This window comes from Geotrypetes seraphini, chromosome 1, assembly GCF_902459505.1.
Source record: "Geotrypetes seraphini chromosome 1, aGeoSer1.1, whole genome shotgun sequence".
Taxonomy (NCBI): Eukaryota; Metazoa; Chordata; class Amphibia; order Gymnophiona; family Dermophiidae; genus Geotrypetes; species Geotrypetes seraphini.
In genome coordinates, this window is record NC_047084.1 from 288,510,177 (window position 1) to 288,527,974 (window position 17,798).

General features: G+C 43.8%; 1 protein-coding gene across 2 annotated transcripts in view; it reads left to right on the forward strand.

Moving 5' to 3' along the window:
* SIGLEC1 (sialic acid binding Ig like lectin 1) overlaps positions 1-17,798 on the forward strand; it is a 114,400-nt gene that overhangs the window by 15,452 nt on the left and 81,150 nt on the right. The window contains exons 1-2 of one of the 2 annotated variants that reach the window (XM_033953268.1): positions 2,689-2,769; positions 15,257-15,316. In XM_033953268.1, the coding sequence (XP_033809159.1) occupies positions 15,271-15,316 (46 nt within the window). In that variant the 5' untranslated portion in view covers positions 2,689-2,769; positions 15,257-15,270. Of the gene's footprint in view, positions 1-2,688; positions 2,770-15,256; positions 15,317-17,798 lie in introns of those variants that run through there. The other variant, XM_033953273.1, reaches the window with a different exon arrangement.

Below are 17,798 nucleotides of genomic sequence, written 5' to 3' on the forward strand. Positions count from 1 at the left end.
TAGGCTCCGGAGTAATCTAAGGAAATACTTTTTTACAGAAAGGGTGGTAGATGCATGGAACAGTCTCCCGGAAGAAGTGGTGGAAACAGAGACTGTGTCTGAATTCAAGAGGGCCTGAGAGGCACGTGGGATCTCTCAGAGAGAGAAAGAGATAATGGTTACTGTGAATGGGCAAACTAGATGGGCCATTTGGCCTTTATCTGCCGTTATGTTTCTATGTAAAGCAAAGTCTTTCCCAATCCAAGGGTTCCTCTATAAGGGCCACACTGCAATCCTCCTCCCCCAACCCTCCATCACTCACTTACACAATTCCTGGTATCTTACTATATGGTATGATTATCTCTAATCCAGAATAATAGCCATTCTTTTCTCATACTACAGTATAACCTAGAACAGATTCATCTTTTTGAGACCATCCCCCTCATTCACTAATGCGTATTGCGGGTTTTAGCGCTGGCAGCAGTGGTAATTGCTCTGACATTCATCGAATTTCTATGAGTTCACATGAAGAGCGAACATATTTCTGATATGCTCTATTCATAGCTAATCGAGCCCCTTTTATCAAGATGCGCTGCCAAGCAGCGCTACCTAAATGCCGAGCCGCCCATTCTATTCCTATGGGTGGTTCGGCATTTAACTTGCGCTGATGAAGGGGGGGGGATAGTTATTGTGAATTCTTCCCAAATTTGATTTACTGGAACACTGATTCCTTGTGGACATGGAATAATCACTTCTTCCAGAGGTTCAACGCCCACTGGAAACTGTGATCAAATATTCAAAATCTTGTTTTGAAAATATTCTGCTTGTTGAATAGCAGAAGGAGGATGCTCTCCTCTTATGGCTAAGAAGGGACTAGTATCTGTGAGTTCTTTTAGTAACTTAATCTTTTTGCATCGTATAACTCTGTTCCTACCAATTTTGTATAATACACTTTCCTTTTTAATTTCAGCTCAGTCTTATGCAGTTTAACAACTTCCCTCCATTCTTTTTTTATTTAGTCATGATTCTTTTTTTTCCATTCTCTCTCTAATTCCCTATATCATCTTTTTAAGTATAATAATTTGTAAACAAACTATTTAATACACGTTCTTTTATCTCAAACTCCATTTGAAAGTATTTTAATTCAGAAGACCAAAGCAGCACAGTATCAACCAATGGCTCTACATAAAAGCAACAAATGAAATCAGATGAGAGATGCAGTCTTTAAAACTGATACATTATACAGAGACAACTGCATGTGCTTTTTCAGTAGAAGGTCCATTGCTTTGAAATAGACTTCCAGGGTATGTTTTATTCTGTTCTACAATTTACGAAAATCTTGAAGATACACCTTTATCGCAATCCTTCCCTGATATGTAGATGCTTACTTTTTCTTTTTTTCTTTAGCAAATTGAGATCTTTCTTGTAGCCTAGACTTTTTTTTGTTATGTTATTAATTTGTTATGTTGATTTGATTATTTTTATTGAATTTTATGTATATATTATATTTGTGTATATATGTATATTTATATTTATGTATATTATATTTGTAAGGGGGGTATAAATTTTTGAAAATAAATACATAGAGGGCCATTTTTGATAGTGCGTCCAAATCTGAATTTGGATATTTCCTGCAAGCTGTCAAAAGTTGGGTTGGAGGAAAGTCCATTTTTGAAACCACTAGACATCCAAATGTTTTTCCAAAAATTTCCTTAGACATCTTGGTCACCAAGACATCCAGTCTTAGGATGCCTAATTTTTTTGACCATTTTTGACCACAAAAATGTCTAAGTTCAAAACATCCAAATCCAAACCACTTGGATGTGTGAGAGGCCAGCATTATAATAGACTGGCCACACAGACATGCCAACAGTGCAGTAGAGCACCTTAGAGGCCACTGCTGTGAAATTCACATAAAGGATGCCAGATGTACATCTCACCATAACCTCCTTATAATTTATGTTGAGCCCTCCAAAACTCCTCCTAAACCTACCATACCCACCTGTCTACCACTGTCAGGGATCTGTTTCCTTCCTTGCTGCTGGGTTAGGGATGCCAACTTTTAGCACAGAAAAACCTGACACCTGCCCTCTTCCATGCCCTGCCCCTAGTCCCTTGCCATACCCCCTGTTGTACCCTACTTCATGACACCAGCCTACATTGTAGTCTTGTGAGTTGTGCTGCTTACTTGTAGCCTCTTAACTACTTGAATTTTTGTGACTTTTATGTTTTTATATTTAAGACAGCCAAGGACCCTATAAGACCCGTGAGGAAGGCATTTTTATTTTGCCAAACCACGGCCCGGGTTGGGTCATTTTTATTTTACACATTATTTGGTTTCTATCCTGTGGGTCACTTGTGACAGAATGTATCCTTTGTGGATTGTTTTTATGATTATTGTTTTTAAGTTATTTGGATGCTTAATAAACTACAAACTGGTACGTCCGATCTTCTGTTCCACAATCTTTTTGCTGTTTTGCTGTACCCTTCTTCACCCACCTCCTCTCCAACCAGCTGCTTGCACTAGGGTCACCATCTCAGAAGGAAAAAAACTGCTGAAAAATATTATCCTACTTATCTTACAGCTTACATAATCATTTTCTCAAAAAAGAAAGACTTAAAATTAGAAAGAGGAAACAGTGAATTTCGACGACTTTGGACATGCTCATCAGATATTTCTCTTAGCATCCCAGTATTGCTAGAGGCACTCTTGATTTGACTTGTACATTCTTATCTAGAAGCAGCTCTGGAAGCTTTAGGATCTAGAAGAATTACCTACCCTTCCCAGAGGTAATCTGTAACATTTTGATAACACTTTAAAATGTGATGCCTGGCTTGTTGATTTGTACTTGAATGAGTAATCTATGGAAGGAGATTTCAGATAGAAAATAAACTTATTATTATAATGTTAATTATGGAAGACATCCTGACAGAGTGACTTTTATTGTCTAGCTTACAAAGATACGAACATTAAGAATGCATTTGTTTAGCTATGAGTTCATCATATAATTCACCATATAGGTAAAATCAGCACACATGTCTACTTGAACTAAAAGAGTCAAGAATTCTTAATCCACAGATTAAAAGTATTAAGTTCTGACAATATTCTCTTACTGCTTTTTGCACAAACATTTCTGAATATTTTTCTCCTATGGAACCTGCAGTATATTTATGTTTATTATCAGACTTCACATACTACATTTAATAGGTGCAGTGGCATGATTTACGATAATTATTCTAAATAAAGGCCATCAGAAGTGATTGCAGAGAACTAGAAACGAAGAAACAGCGTATAAGAACAAAAGGAAAAGAAACTCAAACCCGGTGCCCTTTCCCTATGTAAGAATCAGGTCAGACTCCCACAGGCTGCAAGAAAAAAAGGCTTTAAGCCAGCCCTACATTTTGTAAAAAATAAAAAAAATGCCTGCTTGTGAAGAAAGTGAGGAGTAGAATCCCCAAAAATGCAACAAGCATATGAAATGCTGATTTTTAAAATCTCTGTGTCTTCAATCTAGGCATAATTTTCACAGGAATTTAACTAGTATTTTGTAAATATACTTGGAGGGTAATTTTATAAAGGAAACACTAACAGCTACACACCGATAATGCATTTAACTCAGAATAATGCACATACACACATACATTAAATGTCAAAATTCTACCTATCTTGTACAGTACATATTTTATAGATGGGCTGTGAATGGGACTCCCTCTTAAGCATGTAACTTATAGAATACTAGTGTTTAAGCCCGTTACATTAATGGGTGCTCGGATACATGTGTAGAAATTCTTTCTATCTGTCTCTTTCCCTGCCCCTGTCTTTCTTTCTGTCTCTCTCCCTGGCCCGTCTTTCTTTCTTTCTTTCTGTCTCTCTCCCTGCCCCTTCTTTCTTTCTTTCTTTCACTCTCTCCCTGCACTCTTTCTTTCTTTCTGTCTTTCTTTCTGTCTCTCTCCCTGCCCCCTGTCTGACTTTATGTCTTTCTTTCTTTCTTCTATTGACTCCCGGCACTATCTATCACCATTTCCTTAGTCCTCTGTACCCTTTTGGCCCTCATCGATCCTCCACTGCATTTATCACACTTTCAGTCCCAGCTCCCATTCCTATCTATCCTTCCTTTCATTGCCTCCAAGGCCATTCTTCCTGTCCCTATATTCCACCCCCACCCAGCTTCTCTTCCTTTTTTACCCTTTCTCTTGTACCCCACCCCAGGACTAATTTCTCTCTTGTCTCTCCCCTGCCCCCTCCCCACAGTACTGCAACTCACCCCCTCTCCATTATTTGAACCCTCTTCACCCAAACATACCCCAACACCAGAGCCTGCACCAATTCAAACCCCCTCCCCCTCCCCCACCTACCTCCTCCCTGGCCACTGCACTTAATCTTTGTGCAGGCTGCCCCTCCCCAGTCCTTCACCCTTATGGACCCTCTACACACACACACACACACCTTGTCCACCGCCCCTACAGGTCTGCCCTCCCTCCCTCCGCATGGGTCTGGCCTCCAGGACCCCCATTACTAACCCAAGGCAGCAGCAGCAGTCCTGAACAACCAACCCCTCTTCCCTCCCTCTGTGCCCCAAAGCAGTAACAGCGGCAGCAGTCCTGACCCGCCAACCCCCTCATTCCTTACCCAAAGCAGCAGTGGCAGCGCTGTAAACAGGCTGTTTGCAGCCAGCTCCGACAGGGCCTTTCCCCTATCGCATCCGAAGTGATGCAGCAGAGGAAAGGCCCAGCCAGGGCTTGCCGCAAACAGCCTGTTTACAGCGCTGCCACTGCTGCTTCAGGTAAGGAATGTGGGGTTGGCAGATCAGGACTGCTGCCACTGCGCTGAAACGCTTCCCTGCTCAACGGTTCCTCTCTGCTTGGTATTCCTCCCTGCTAAGCGGTTCTTCTACTGCGCATGCAGCGGCACAGAGGCATGGCATTTCAAGTGTGCATGTGCGGCTAGGGTTTTATTATTATAGATAACGTATAAGTTATCACTCTAATTCTTTATATGGTGCTCAAATCTGTGCATGCAAATATGGACATGCACCCAATTTGCCCACCTAATTTCATTTATAAATGAGCCAATTAACACTGGAAATTCAATGCTGGGCCATATACAGTGACTGACACTGAATTTCTGAGAAGGTTTTATCTTTTTTGGGGCACTAGAAACATAGTTGGTTAAACTGATATTCATTGGCTGGCCAGCTAAGTTATAGCGGCCAAAGAGAGACCTATTATTTATGCAGGTCTATCTGAACACTCAACTTATGCCAATGAATATTAGCACTAACCAGCTATGTTGGCACGACATAGCCGGTCACTGGGCTAGACTCTGAGCGCTAATATTCAGCAGCCATTTTGTGCAGAATATTAGCGCTTAGCTAGCTAAGTGCTATAACCAGCTAGGTCATACCTGACCAGTTGAATAGCGCTGAATATTGGGTAGTATATCACATAAGAACATAAGAATAGCCTTACATGGTCAGGCCAATGGTACATCAAGCCCAGTAGTCCATTCTCATGGTGGCCAATTCAGGTCACTAGTACCTGGCCAATACCCAAGGAGTAGCAATATTCCATGCTCCTGATCCATGGCAAACAGTGTCTTCCCCATGTCTATCTCAATAACAGACTATGGACTTTTCATCCAGGAACTTGTCCAAACCTTTCTTAAAACCAGCTACACTATCTGCTCTTATCACAACCCCTGGCAATGCGTTCCAGAGCTTAACTATTCTCTGAGTGAAAAAAATTTCCTTTTATTGGTTTTAAAAGTATTTCCCTGTAACTTCATCGAGTGTCCCCTAGTCTTTGTAATTTTTGACGGAACAAAAAATTGATCCACTTGTACCCGTTGTACTCCACTCGTGATTTTGTAGACTTCAATCATATCTCCCCTCAGCCGTCTCTTTTCCAAGCTGAAGATCCCTAACCTTTTTAGTCTTTCCTCATACAAGAGGAGTTCCATCCCCTTTATTATCTTGGTTGCTCTTCTTTGAACCTTTTCTAAAGCCACTATATCTTTCTTTAGATAAGGAGACCAGAAATGAACGCAATACTCCAGATGAGGTTGCACCATAGAGTGATACAGGGGCATTATAACATTCTTAGTCTTGTTAAACCATCCCTTTTTTAATAATTCCTGGCTTTTTTGACCGCTGCCGCACATTGGGCAGAAGGTTTCATCATATTGTCTACAATGATACCCAGATTCTTTTCTTGGGCGCTAATCCCCAAGGTGGACCCTAGCATCCGGTAACTGTGATTCAGGTTATTCTTCCCAATGTGCATCACTTTGCATTTGTCTGCATTAAATTTCATCTGCTATTTGGATGCCCAGTCTTCCAATTTCCTAAGGTCCGCCTGCAATTTTTCACAATCTGCAAGCGTTTTAACAACTTTGAACAGTTTAGTGTCATCTGCAAATTTAATCACCTCACTCGTCATTCCAATTTCCAGATCATTTATAAATAAGTTAAATAGCACCGGTCCTAGTACTGACCCCTGCGGCACTCCACTGTTTACTTTCCTCTATTGAGAAAAATGACCATTTAACCCTATCCTCTGTTTTCTATTCGATAACCAATTCCTAATCACGTATATGGACTTCTATAGAATAGCACTTAGTTGCTTATCTCCTCCCCAGCCTCATCTTACCTTATATTGTTATCTACCATCCTCTACTTATCATCCATTCACCAGCCCTACCTCTTTCCCTGTTGCTCATTTCCTCTCCCCATCAAGACTCCCATTATTCTTTTTACCTCCCCCATTTCTACTTTCTACATGTGCTTCAAAAACCTCTCCTATTTCTTTGTCTTTCAGCTTATTAGTAGATTTCCTTTACTTTCAAATGCCTCCCAATTAGTTCTCAAACTCTCCAGGTCTTTCAAGCCATCGCGCCTCTCCATTTTTCAGCACTCTTTCTTCCCTAATCTCTGCTCAATGTCTTAGGGCTAGATTCACAAAGCAAACCGATTGTATACTGATCGGTTTGCGACCCCTTTGCGCCCTGATTTCCCTCTGGTCCGATTCACTTACCTCTCTGCTGACCATCCTCTGATCCGCACATGCAAATGAGGGCAATGGCATGCAAGTAGGCAGCGACGCAATTCACTAACCAAAACCCTGCAACACCGACTGGGCTGGCCAATCACAAACAAGCGACTGCTGAGGACCAGTTGCTCAAGCTTTTCCGACTGCCCTGCCTTCTGCCGCCCTGCTCTCTGCTCTGCCAGCCCCGATCTCCTGCTGCCCCGAACTCCTCCTGCAGCCCCGACTCTCCTGCTGCCACGAACGCCTCCTGCAGCCCCGACTCTCCTGCTGCCACGAACACCTCCTGCAGCCTCCACTCTCCTGCTGCCACGAATGCCTCCTGCAGCCTCGACTCTCCTGCAGCCCTGACTCTCCTGCTGCCACGAACGCCTCCTGCAGCCTTGACTCTCCTGCAGCCCCGACTCTCCTGCTGCCACGAACGCCTCCTGCAGCCCCGACTCTCCTGCTGCCATGAACGCCTCCTGCAGCCTCCACTCTCCTGCTGCCACGAATGCCTCCTGCAGCCTCGACTCTCCTGCAGCCCCGACTCTCCTGCTGCCACGAATGCCTCCTGCAGCCTCGACTCTCCTGCAGCCCTGACTCTCCTGCTGCCACGAACGCCTCCTGCAGCCTCCACTCTCCTGCTGCCACGAATGCCTCCTGCAGCCCCGACTCTCCTGCTGCCACGAATGCCTCCTGCAGCCTCGACTCTCCTGCAGCCCTGACTCTCCTGCTGCCACGAACGCCTCCTGCAGCCTTGACTCTCCTGCAGCCCCGACTCTCCTGCTGCCACGAACGCCTCCTGCAGCCTCGACTCTCCCGCTGCCCCGGATCGCCTACCTGCCTTGATTGCCTGCCTGCCCCGAATGCCTGCCAGCCCCAATCACCTGCCTGCCCCAACTCTCCCACCCTTCCCCGCAGTGCATGCCCATGGTTTTAACCCACGGGCTTAAGCGGGTTAAAACCATGGGCTCCAAAGTTAAAAAAAAGAAAAAAAAATCTCTGCTGGGCCTGGAGCTCCAGCGCATGCGCAAACCACCTACAGATGGTCTGCGCATGCACTGGGATTGCTATAGAGCGATCTGGGCAGGCAGAAGGGGCGTTCCTCTGATTGCCCCCATCTGCATATTGTAGTTTGGAGAATCCATCGGACCTGCACGGATCGGGCATGGATCGGTCCCGATCGGACAGATTTGTGAATCTAGCCCTTAGTCCCAAATATCCCCCCTATTTAATAACCAAGTCCCCACTCTTACATCCTACCCATCCCTGAGCCTTTAATCACAATCCCACGCTAGCCCTGATTCCCCTCTTACATTCTCACAAGCCATTCAGTCTTAGAGTCTGCCTCTGTCTGGTATCCCACCCAATCCCAGAGCCTCCATCTAATTCTGATTCCCAGCTCTCCCACATCCCCATGTCCTCAATATCTGCCCAGCTGCCTCTTTCTCATCTTTCCTAAGCCTCGATTACCTTTGCTATTCCCACAATATCTATTTCTTTCCTTCACTAGTGTTTTCCCCTGCTTATATCCTTGCTTCTCTACCACTCATAGTATCTGTTCTCCTTTTCCTTTTTTGCAGAATCAGCCCCTGGCCCCTTCTCTAAAGTGCTGAAAATAGCAAAAAATAAAAATAAAAAAAGCATTTACCAACTGACCATATATTAAGACAAATTTTAAGTGCATTTCAATCTCAGTAGGATTTTACTTTGACCAGGTTTTAAATAAAGACACAGAAATGATTCATTTTAAAGAATAGAAACTCAAATACGGTTTGGTTTCTTCAGCTTATTTCATACTTGACATATAGTAATGACCTTACAGCAAAAGGACTGGAAACGAAACCTAAATACAAGGGGGTGGTGATAAGTTATCCGCCCAACCAACCACTTCCTAAATTCTGAGTGTTATTTTGCCACTGTAGCTGAAGAGTGTTATCTTATTTTAAGTGCCAGTTTCCAGAAAATAAATTCTATGTTTTGACATTGTTTCAGATCATTGATTGAACCATATCCACATCATTCTCTTCTTGGTTTGGCTGAGAAGTTTTCAGCATCCCATTGTAAGGCTCTGCTCATAACTATCTGTTGATGGTTGTAATGTGGTTCTCAGCAGATACCCCAAAAGTGTGAGCCAACATGAAAAAAGCATGTATTATACAAAAGATTACTACATGTCCGTAATTTTCTTTGAGGGTATTCTTCATGTAAGGATAGTTACAGTGGTTTAATACTTAATTAAAGTTAACAGATTAAAGGGCATTTTTGCTAAAGCTTAGTGTGTGCTAATGGAATTAGCACACACTAAGGGCCAGATTCTGAAAATGGACCTAGGTTCACTAAACCTCCAAACTGTGCACGATCCGTTTCTGTTTGCATGCCGGCCAACGAATTCAGTAAAGGCCTGCATGCAAATGGGGATGATCATTAACACGCCCCCTACCCTTGGCCAGGATAAGTAGAGAGCAATCCCCGCTCATGTGCACACCCTGACAGTAGTGACAGGAGAAGCAGCCTCCTGTCACTGCTGTCAGGGCTCAGCCCAGATCTATCTTGCCTGCTCCCGGACTCTCCTGCTTTCTGCCGCCATTCCCTGCAGTGCAAACCCGTGGTTTTAAAGTGGGCCTGCACTGTGGGGAATGGCGGCAGAGAGCAGGAAAATCCGGCGAGCAGGGAAGAGCGATTGGGCAGGACTTTCCTCCTGCTCCCGAAGATTGAAGCGACGTAGGAGCAGGAGGGTCCGGGCACCCCTCCTGCTCCTGAAGATGAGGGAGTCTTTTCGCAGGGAGCAGGAGGGATCGGGCACCTCTTCTGCTCCCAACTATTTTAAAGGTACCGGGGTGGGTAGGTGGGCCTGGCTCAACCACCTGGGCCGATCAGGGGTGGGCCGGGGTGGGAGGCCTAGGAGCAGGAGGGACTGAGCACCCTTCCTACTCCCAACTTTTTGGTGCCATGGGTGGGCCGTGCCGGTTGGGGCTGGGGGAGAGGGCGAGGGCCATGCCGGTTGGTGGGGGTGAGGGGGTGAATGTCATGCTGCATTTTTTTTTAAAACACTGATGGCAGGAGGGAGTTGGTATCCCTCCTGCTTTTTTCTCTGGGGGGAGGCGCGTTTGTTTGTGGGGAGCACATTTTTTTGAAAGGCCTGCCTGTCTTTTATTAATTTTTTTAATGGGGCAGATATTTTGCATGTGTAACACACGCAAAATATCTGTGCCATGAAAAAAAATGAATAAAAAAAGCAGGCCTGTCAAAAAACCTGCAAACCTGTTGGTAACTCAGTTACCAACAGGTCTGCAGCAGTCGGGTTTGTCAGTAGTAAAACCCGACTCAAAACAGCCAAGCAATTGTTAGTGAATCAATCGCTTGGCTATTTTGCATGGGGTTTTACTAATTTGCATGGGAGGATTGGGATCGGATCGCTATAGGCCTTAGTGAATAGTGCAGGAGTGAAATTTGGTCTCAAAGGGCTCGCAAACCGATCGGTACACGATCGGTTCGCTTAGTGAATCCTGGCCATGGTGCCTAAATCAGCCCGTGTCTAGAAAAATGGTGCCGGCCGTATGTCAATCATGCTTAGTTGCAGTTTACGGAATTGCGCCTGAAATCTAGGCCAGGGTTTTAAAGGCCTACATATCAGGCGCCTAAGTTTTTGGAGAATCGTGCTTAGTGGCGCCTAAGTCACGTTTCACCCATAAAAATGCCCAGTTAGGCATTAGGCACAGCTAAGCGCCCTGTGATAGGTACTTAACATTTATAGAATCAGGTAGGCGCCTATAACGCAATCATTTCTTTTTCAGTTAAGAACTTGTTAAAGCTCATAATTGAAGTTATTAAGAGGATTTTGCCAATTAAGAAAGACAGATAGATAGATCTGGCTTTCTTTCTTTCTGGATAAAATCAATTAAGTCAGCACTACTCCTGATTGTACCTGAGAAAAGATAATCAGATTAGCTGTTCACAAATCTTATGGCCGCTGTTTCTGTGGTCGGACTTAACTGGTTATTTGTAACTGGTCACTATTGAACATGAGTGATATCTGGTTAGGACTGGACCCTATAAAGAGTACGAAAAATCAGCACTGACTAAAAAAAATGTGCTAAGTGCTATTTCATAAGCAGCACTCAAAGTTAGGCACCATTTATAGAACAGTGTTTGGAGCCAGTAACTCCATGCACCTAAATTAGGTGAATATCCCCCTTATTCTATAACAGTGCACATAAATTACAGGAATGTCCCATGTAAGATTTATGTGCATATCTGGGCATTTAAATGTGCACATGTAACTTTTAATTAATTCCAATTAGCACTAATTGATTATTAAGAGCCCAATTATTGGCGCTAAGTGGCTCATCATTCATTTAAATTGCAGACAAATTAGGCATGTGCCCACATTTACAAATGCAAGTCTTCCTCTTTTGGTTAAATTTTTGAGACAGCCACCAAGCTGTCCAGGCCACAGTTTCACAGGTCAGCGTGACTCAAAACTAAAACTTAAATTAAAAGATGACGGGGATAGAATGCCTCTCATTTGAAGAGACAATTGGAAAAGGATAAGATAGAAGTTTATAAAATCATGAGTGGGGTGGAATGTTTGTTTTAACTTTTCAAATACCACAAAAAAGGAGGAGAGTGTGGCATAGTGGTTAGAACTACAGCCACACTCTCCTGAGGTTGTGGGTTCAAATCCCACACTGCTCCTTGTGACCTTGGGCAAGTCACTTAATCCTCCACTGCCCCAGGAACATTAGACAGATTGTGAGCCCACCAGGAAAGATAGGGAAAATGCCTGAAGTACCTGTATGTAAACCGCTTTGAATGTGGTGGTAAAACTACAAAAAGGCAATATATAAGTCCCAATCTCATTCCCTAACAAATCATAGAAAGTAATTTCTAGACCGTGCACAATGAAGCTATGGAGTCTGTTGAAGGAGAATATGGTCACAATAACTAGGAGTGGAGGAGTAACCCAGTGACTAGAGTAGCAGGCTGAGAAGTGAGAATCGGGGAAGTCGGAGTTAAAATCCCTCTGATGCATCTTGTAACCTCGGGCAAATCACTTAACTTTCTATTGCCTCGGGTGCAAACTTAGAATATGAGTCCTCCAAGGACAGGAAAATACCTAATATAACTCATCTTGATGTACTACAAAAAAAAAAAAAAAGGAATTAAATCTGCATTAAAAAATTTAAATAAAACAAACATAGTAGAGCTCAAAAGAGGTTTAGTAAGTTCTTGGAGGAAAAATTCATAAAATATATTGGTCAGGTAGACTTGGGGAAACCATTGCTTATCCCTGGAAATGAAATATTTCTAATCTAATCTGTTATTTGTGCGTCACGCAATATTTATATAGGCTCAAGGCGACTTAAAGCAAGAAAAGAAGATACATTAGAACACAAAAGGATCAAGGAGGATCAAGGGGTGGAGAAATTTAGTGGATTATTGTGATTAGGTCAAAACTTAGATATTATAGTTTGAAGTTTCTGAATAGAAGGGAGACATTTCTATGTAGGGGAGTATTACTTAAGTCAAAGATCTTTGGTCCGAGCGGAGATGGAAATATTGTACAGTAGATCTATTGGAGGTATATTGAAGATCTTTATTAGTTGGCGAGTAGCGGCATGGTTGATGGAGGGATTGCAGCAAAAGAAGTTGGACTTAGTTTCATGTGGAGTTCAGGTATCGAAAAGAAGGGTTTTCAGTTTCTTCCGAAATGTGGTGTAGATAGGTTCTGTTCTATATCTACTTCCTGGGATCTGCTGAATACTTATGACCAGAACTAGGCACTTTCAGAGATAGGATGCTGGGCTCAGTGGACCTTGGTCTAATTCAGCATGGCTAATCTTATGTCCAAACTCCCTATCTAATATAATAAAACCCTTACCCGCGCATGCGTAGTTGAAAAGGCATGATCCTTGCCGCCGTGTTTTGTGCTTCCCTGGCCTTGTTCTATGTATGGCGCGTGTGTGGCAGTGGAGTCTGTGGCGGTTTGATGTGCAGCATGTAAGAGGAGCCTGTAGCGCCGATTTTACCCATTGCCAACGTTGCTTCCAGCCAAGGGCAGGGAGAGAGGCTTCAACTCGCTGCTCCTGCTTGCTTCAGGTCTTCCTCGCTGCTGGGTCCTGCTCCTGCCTTCACGCAAAAAGAAAGTAGGTGGGAACCAGCAGTGACGAAGGACCGAAGCAAGCAGGAGCAGCGAGTTGTGAATATTGCGCTGCTGATGGCTGTGTAAGACCCAGGAGGAGAGGGGAGGGGGTATGAGAAATGCTACTGATGGCTGGCCTACTACAGGACAGGGGGAGCAGGCAAGGGGTGCTGCTGCACAGGCAAGGATGGGAGGGAAATGCTGCTGCTGCATAGGGAAGTGGAGGGGGAGAGGGAAAGGGTCCATGGAGTAAACTTGCTATGCTTTGGGGGAGGGGTGTGCTGGGGGGCAGGCAGCAATCTTGGTTTGCTCGGGGGTGGGGAGACAGAAGGGGGCCACGGAGAGACAGAAAGAATGGCAGGCAGGCATGGTGCCACAAAGACAGACAGGCAGGCAGGGGGCCACAGAGAGAGACAGAAAGACAGGCAGGCAGCGCACGAGAATGAAAGACAGACGCACACAGAAAAACAGTGGGCAGAGAGAGAGACAGAAAGCAAGAAAAACAGACAGATGGGGCCAGGGAGAGAGACAGACAGAAAGCAAGAAAGAAAGACAGACAGACAGGGGGCCAGGGAGAGAGACAAACAGAAAGAATGACAGACAGACAGGGGGCCAGAGAGACAGACAGACAGCCAGCAGCCAAGGAGAGTGAAACAAAGAAAAAAAGACAGACAGCGGCCAAGGAGAGAGAGAAAAAGAAAAAAAGACAGACAGCTGACAAGGAGAGAGAGACAAAGAAAAAAAAGACAGACAAACAGCGGCCAAGGAAAGAGGGAGAAAAACAAAACAAAACAGACAGACAGGGGCCAAGGAGAGAGAGACAAAGAAAAAAAGAAAGACAGCTCACACGGTAAGTTTTCATTAAATTTTGTGATCTGTTAAGTCTACACATCTATTCTAGCACCTGTTAATCTAATGGGCTTAAACACTAGTATTAACATAATATAACATTTAAGAATCAATCTTAAATAATTTCAAGTCAAAATTAAAAACTTTTCAAGTCAAACATTTCAAGTCAAAATTAAAAACTTTTTAATTTAATAACTGTCCTTTTAAGGAAAACAGGAAGATTTGTCTCCCCCTCCCCACCCCACTTGTTTTCTTCCCTTTTTTTGTTCTTTACTTTCAAAGATTGTAGTTCTTTCCCATATTCCATATGTTTCTGTACATCATTTCATTTATTAAGTCCCCTGAGTCATCTGTATTTGTTAATTTTAAGTATTCTACATGAATTTTATATTGTACACCGCCTAGAATTTTGATTAGGTGGTTTATCAAGTTTTAAATAAATTTTGAAACTTGGATATACCACAGGACCGTGAAGCTCTATGCAGTTTACAAAAGAGAAGTTGTTATAAATGAATGAGATGACTTATGGCCTCTTTTACAAAGCCACGCTAGCGGCTGCACTGCGCTAACGGCCCCAAAGCCCATAGAGATTTAAAGGGCTTCGGGGCTGTTGCCGCGCAGCTTTATAAAAGAGGCCGTTAGTTTCCTATATACTTAGTGAACAAATATGTTTTCAAATACCTCCTGAAATCTAAATAAGTGCTGGAAGTTATAATTAGGAATTGTAAGTCTTTGTCCTAGGATGCTGCCTTGTAGGATAAGAGATAACTTGAATACCAACCCCATAAAATCTAATAAGAACCATCAAGCCCAGTAGCCCGTTCTCACAGTGGCCAATCCAGGTCACTAGTACCTGGCCAAAACCCAAGGAGTACCAATATTTCATGCTACCAATCCAGAGCAAACAGTGGCTTCCCCCCATGTCTTTCTCAATAACAGACTATGGACTTTTCCTCCAGGAACTTGTCCAAACCTTTCTTAAAACCAGCTACACTGTTCACTCTTACCACAATAATAATATAAAAAGACTGTGGGGCCCATCTTATCTGCTTAAATTACTTGCTAACTGTTCAATTGTTTATACACAAGAATTTTTCTTGCTAGGCCAGAAAGCTGTTGTCCTAAGATCCCAAACCATTTCATTTCCATTAGTGTGCATCATTTTGTTGTGCATGGACTGTTAGGGTAGTGTATCAAGTTCCAATAAATAAAATAGAAAATACAATTAATGGTCTTTCTTTTTTCTTCACTCTGTAGGGAAAAGCAGGAAAATGAAAACATTACAACTTTGTCTCCTGGCAGCACTAGTTACTCAAGGTACAGAAATTTCAAAGTCACCAGTCACAGTATATGTTTTTGGCAAGGATGCTTCATCATATAAGCCAATGACATGTTTAACACACTGTATGTAACTCAGGAATCTCTGACTACCTGGTTGATTTCCATCAGGTAAAAAGCACGCAAAGCAAAGAAAAAGAAAAAAGGAAGTAAAAATAAATAAGTATACGACAGATAGATCACATTGATGAATGGGTAATACTGCACACACAAAGGAGCTTGCTTACTGCCCATTCTATAACGGCATTACGACATGTCTCTACCTTTATAACATGGATGGGTAACATCAGTCCTCAAGGGCCGCAATCAATTTAGGTTTTAAGGATTTTCCCAGTGAATATGCATGAGGTCTATTCACATACAATGGAGGCAGTGTATGCAAATAGGTCTCATATTCATTAAGGCCTACATTCTATATTTGGTGCTAAAAAATGAGCACCGATCAGCAATGTGCCCACGAAAAGGATCTAGGTGTCATCAATGAGGATATGTTGAAACCCTCAGCTCAGTGTGCAGCGGTGACTAAGAAAGCAAATAGAATGTTAGGAATTGTCAGGAAAGGAATGGAAAACAAAGATGAAAATGTTATAATGCCTTTGTACCGTGTTTCCCCCAAAATAAGACAGTGTCTTAGATTAATTTTAGACCCAAAAAATGAACTAGGTTTTATTTTCCGGTTATGTACATAATCATCTCTCCCTTCCTCTCCTTCACCCCAATTCTTCCTCTTTCCTTTCTCTCCCCCACATGTACAGCATCTTTCCTCCCCTCCCTCGTGCAGCAGGACCCTTGCCCAGCTTCTGTCCTTCCCTCCCTCCCATATCTCGTGCAGCAGGACCCTTTCCCAGTTTCTCTTCCATCCCTCCCATCCCTTGTGCAGCAGAACCCTTACCCAGCTTCTATCCTTCCCTTCCTTCCATCCCTCGTGCAGCGGGAACCTTGCCCAGCTTCACTTCCCTCCCATCCCTTGTGCAGCAGGACCCTTGCCCAGCTTCCCTTCCCTCCCTCCCATCCCTTGTGCAGCAGAACCCTTGAGTGAGCACCCCCTGAGCACCCACCCCTGCTCCTGCCCCGCAGCCAAACCCCCATCCTTCTGTCCCTCCCATCCGAACCCTGCTGACTGTAAGCAAGCCCTTCATACCTCCCTAAGCAGCATCAGGCCAGCAGCACTCTAAACAGGCTGCTTCGTCCTTAGTGATCAGTACCACTTTGATCAGTAACACGGCAGAGTGAATTCATGGGCGGACAAGGCCAAAGCAGCCTGTTTAGAGTGCTGCTAGACCGACGCTGCTTAGGTAGGTATCGTATGTAGGGCTCGCTCATGGTCGGCGGGGTTTAGGTGGGAGGGAAGGAAGGATGGGGGTTCGGCTGTGTGGTGGGGGTGCGCGCTCTGGGGGGTGGTGCTTGCTCAAGGGTTCTGCTGCACATGGGATGAGAGGGATGGAAGGGAAACTGCCGGCGAATTCCGGTACTAGGGCTTATTTTTGGGGTAGGGCTTATATTAAGACCTACCCTGAAAATCCTGCTACGACTTATTTTTGGGGTAGGCCTTATTTTCAGGGAAACACGGTATTGCTCCATGGTGTGGCTGCCCCTCACATATTATGTACAATTCTGGTCATCACATCTCAAAAAAAGAAATTGCAGAATTAGAAAAAGTACAGAGAAGGACGACGAGCATGATAAAAGGGTTGGGACGACTTCTTTATGAGGAAAGGCTAAAGTGGGAAGGGCTCATCAGCCTGGAGAAGAAACAGCTCAGGGGAGATATGATAGAGATCTATAAAATACTGAGTGAAGAGGAACAGATAGATGTGAATCGCTTGTTTACTCTTTCCAAAAATACTAGGACTAGGGGGTATATAATGAAAATACTAAGTTGTAGATTTAAAACACTCAATGTATAATTAAACTCTGGAATTCATTGCCAAAGAATGTGGTGAAAGCAGTTAGCTTAGCAGGGTTTAAAAAACTTCCTAAGAAAGTCCATAATCCATTTTTAAAATAGACTTGGGGATTGACTTGGGGAAATCCACGGCTTTTTCCTAGGACAAGCTACATAAACCTGACCCCACATGTCCCTCCAACAATCGCCACACCACCCTCCTCCCCATCTTATCCAAGCTACTTGAATGTGTTATCCACCGCCATTGCCTGAACTTCATTTCATCTCAAACTATTCTTGACCCACTTAAATCAGGCTTTTTCCCACTGCATTCCACAGTAACTACCCTTGCCAAAGACTCCAATGACCTGTTCCTAGTTAGATCCAAATGCCTCTACTCTTTCCTCATCCTACTCTTCGATACACTGTCCTCACTGGGATTCCAGGGTTCTGTTCTCTCCTGGGTTTCTTCCTATCTCTCCCATCGCACTTTCGGTGTATGCAGTGGTGGATCCTCCTCCACTGCTATCCCATTATCAATCAATGTACCTTGAGGCTCTGTCTTGGGACCTCCCT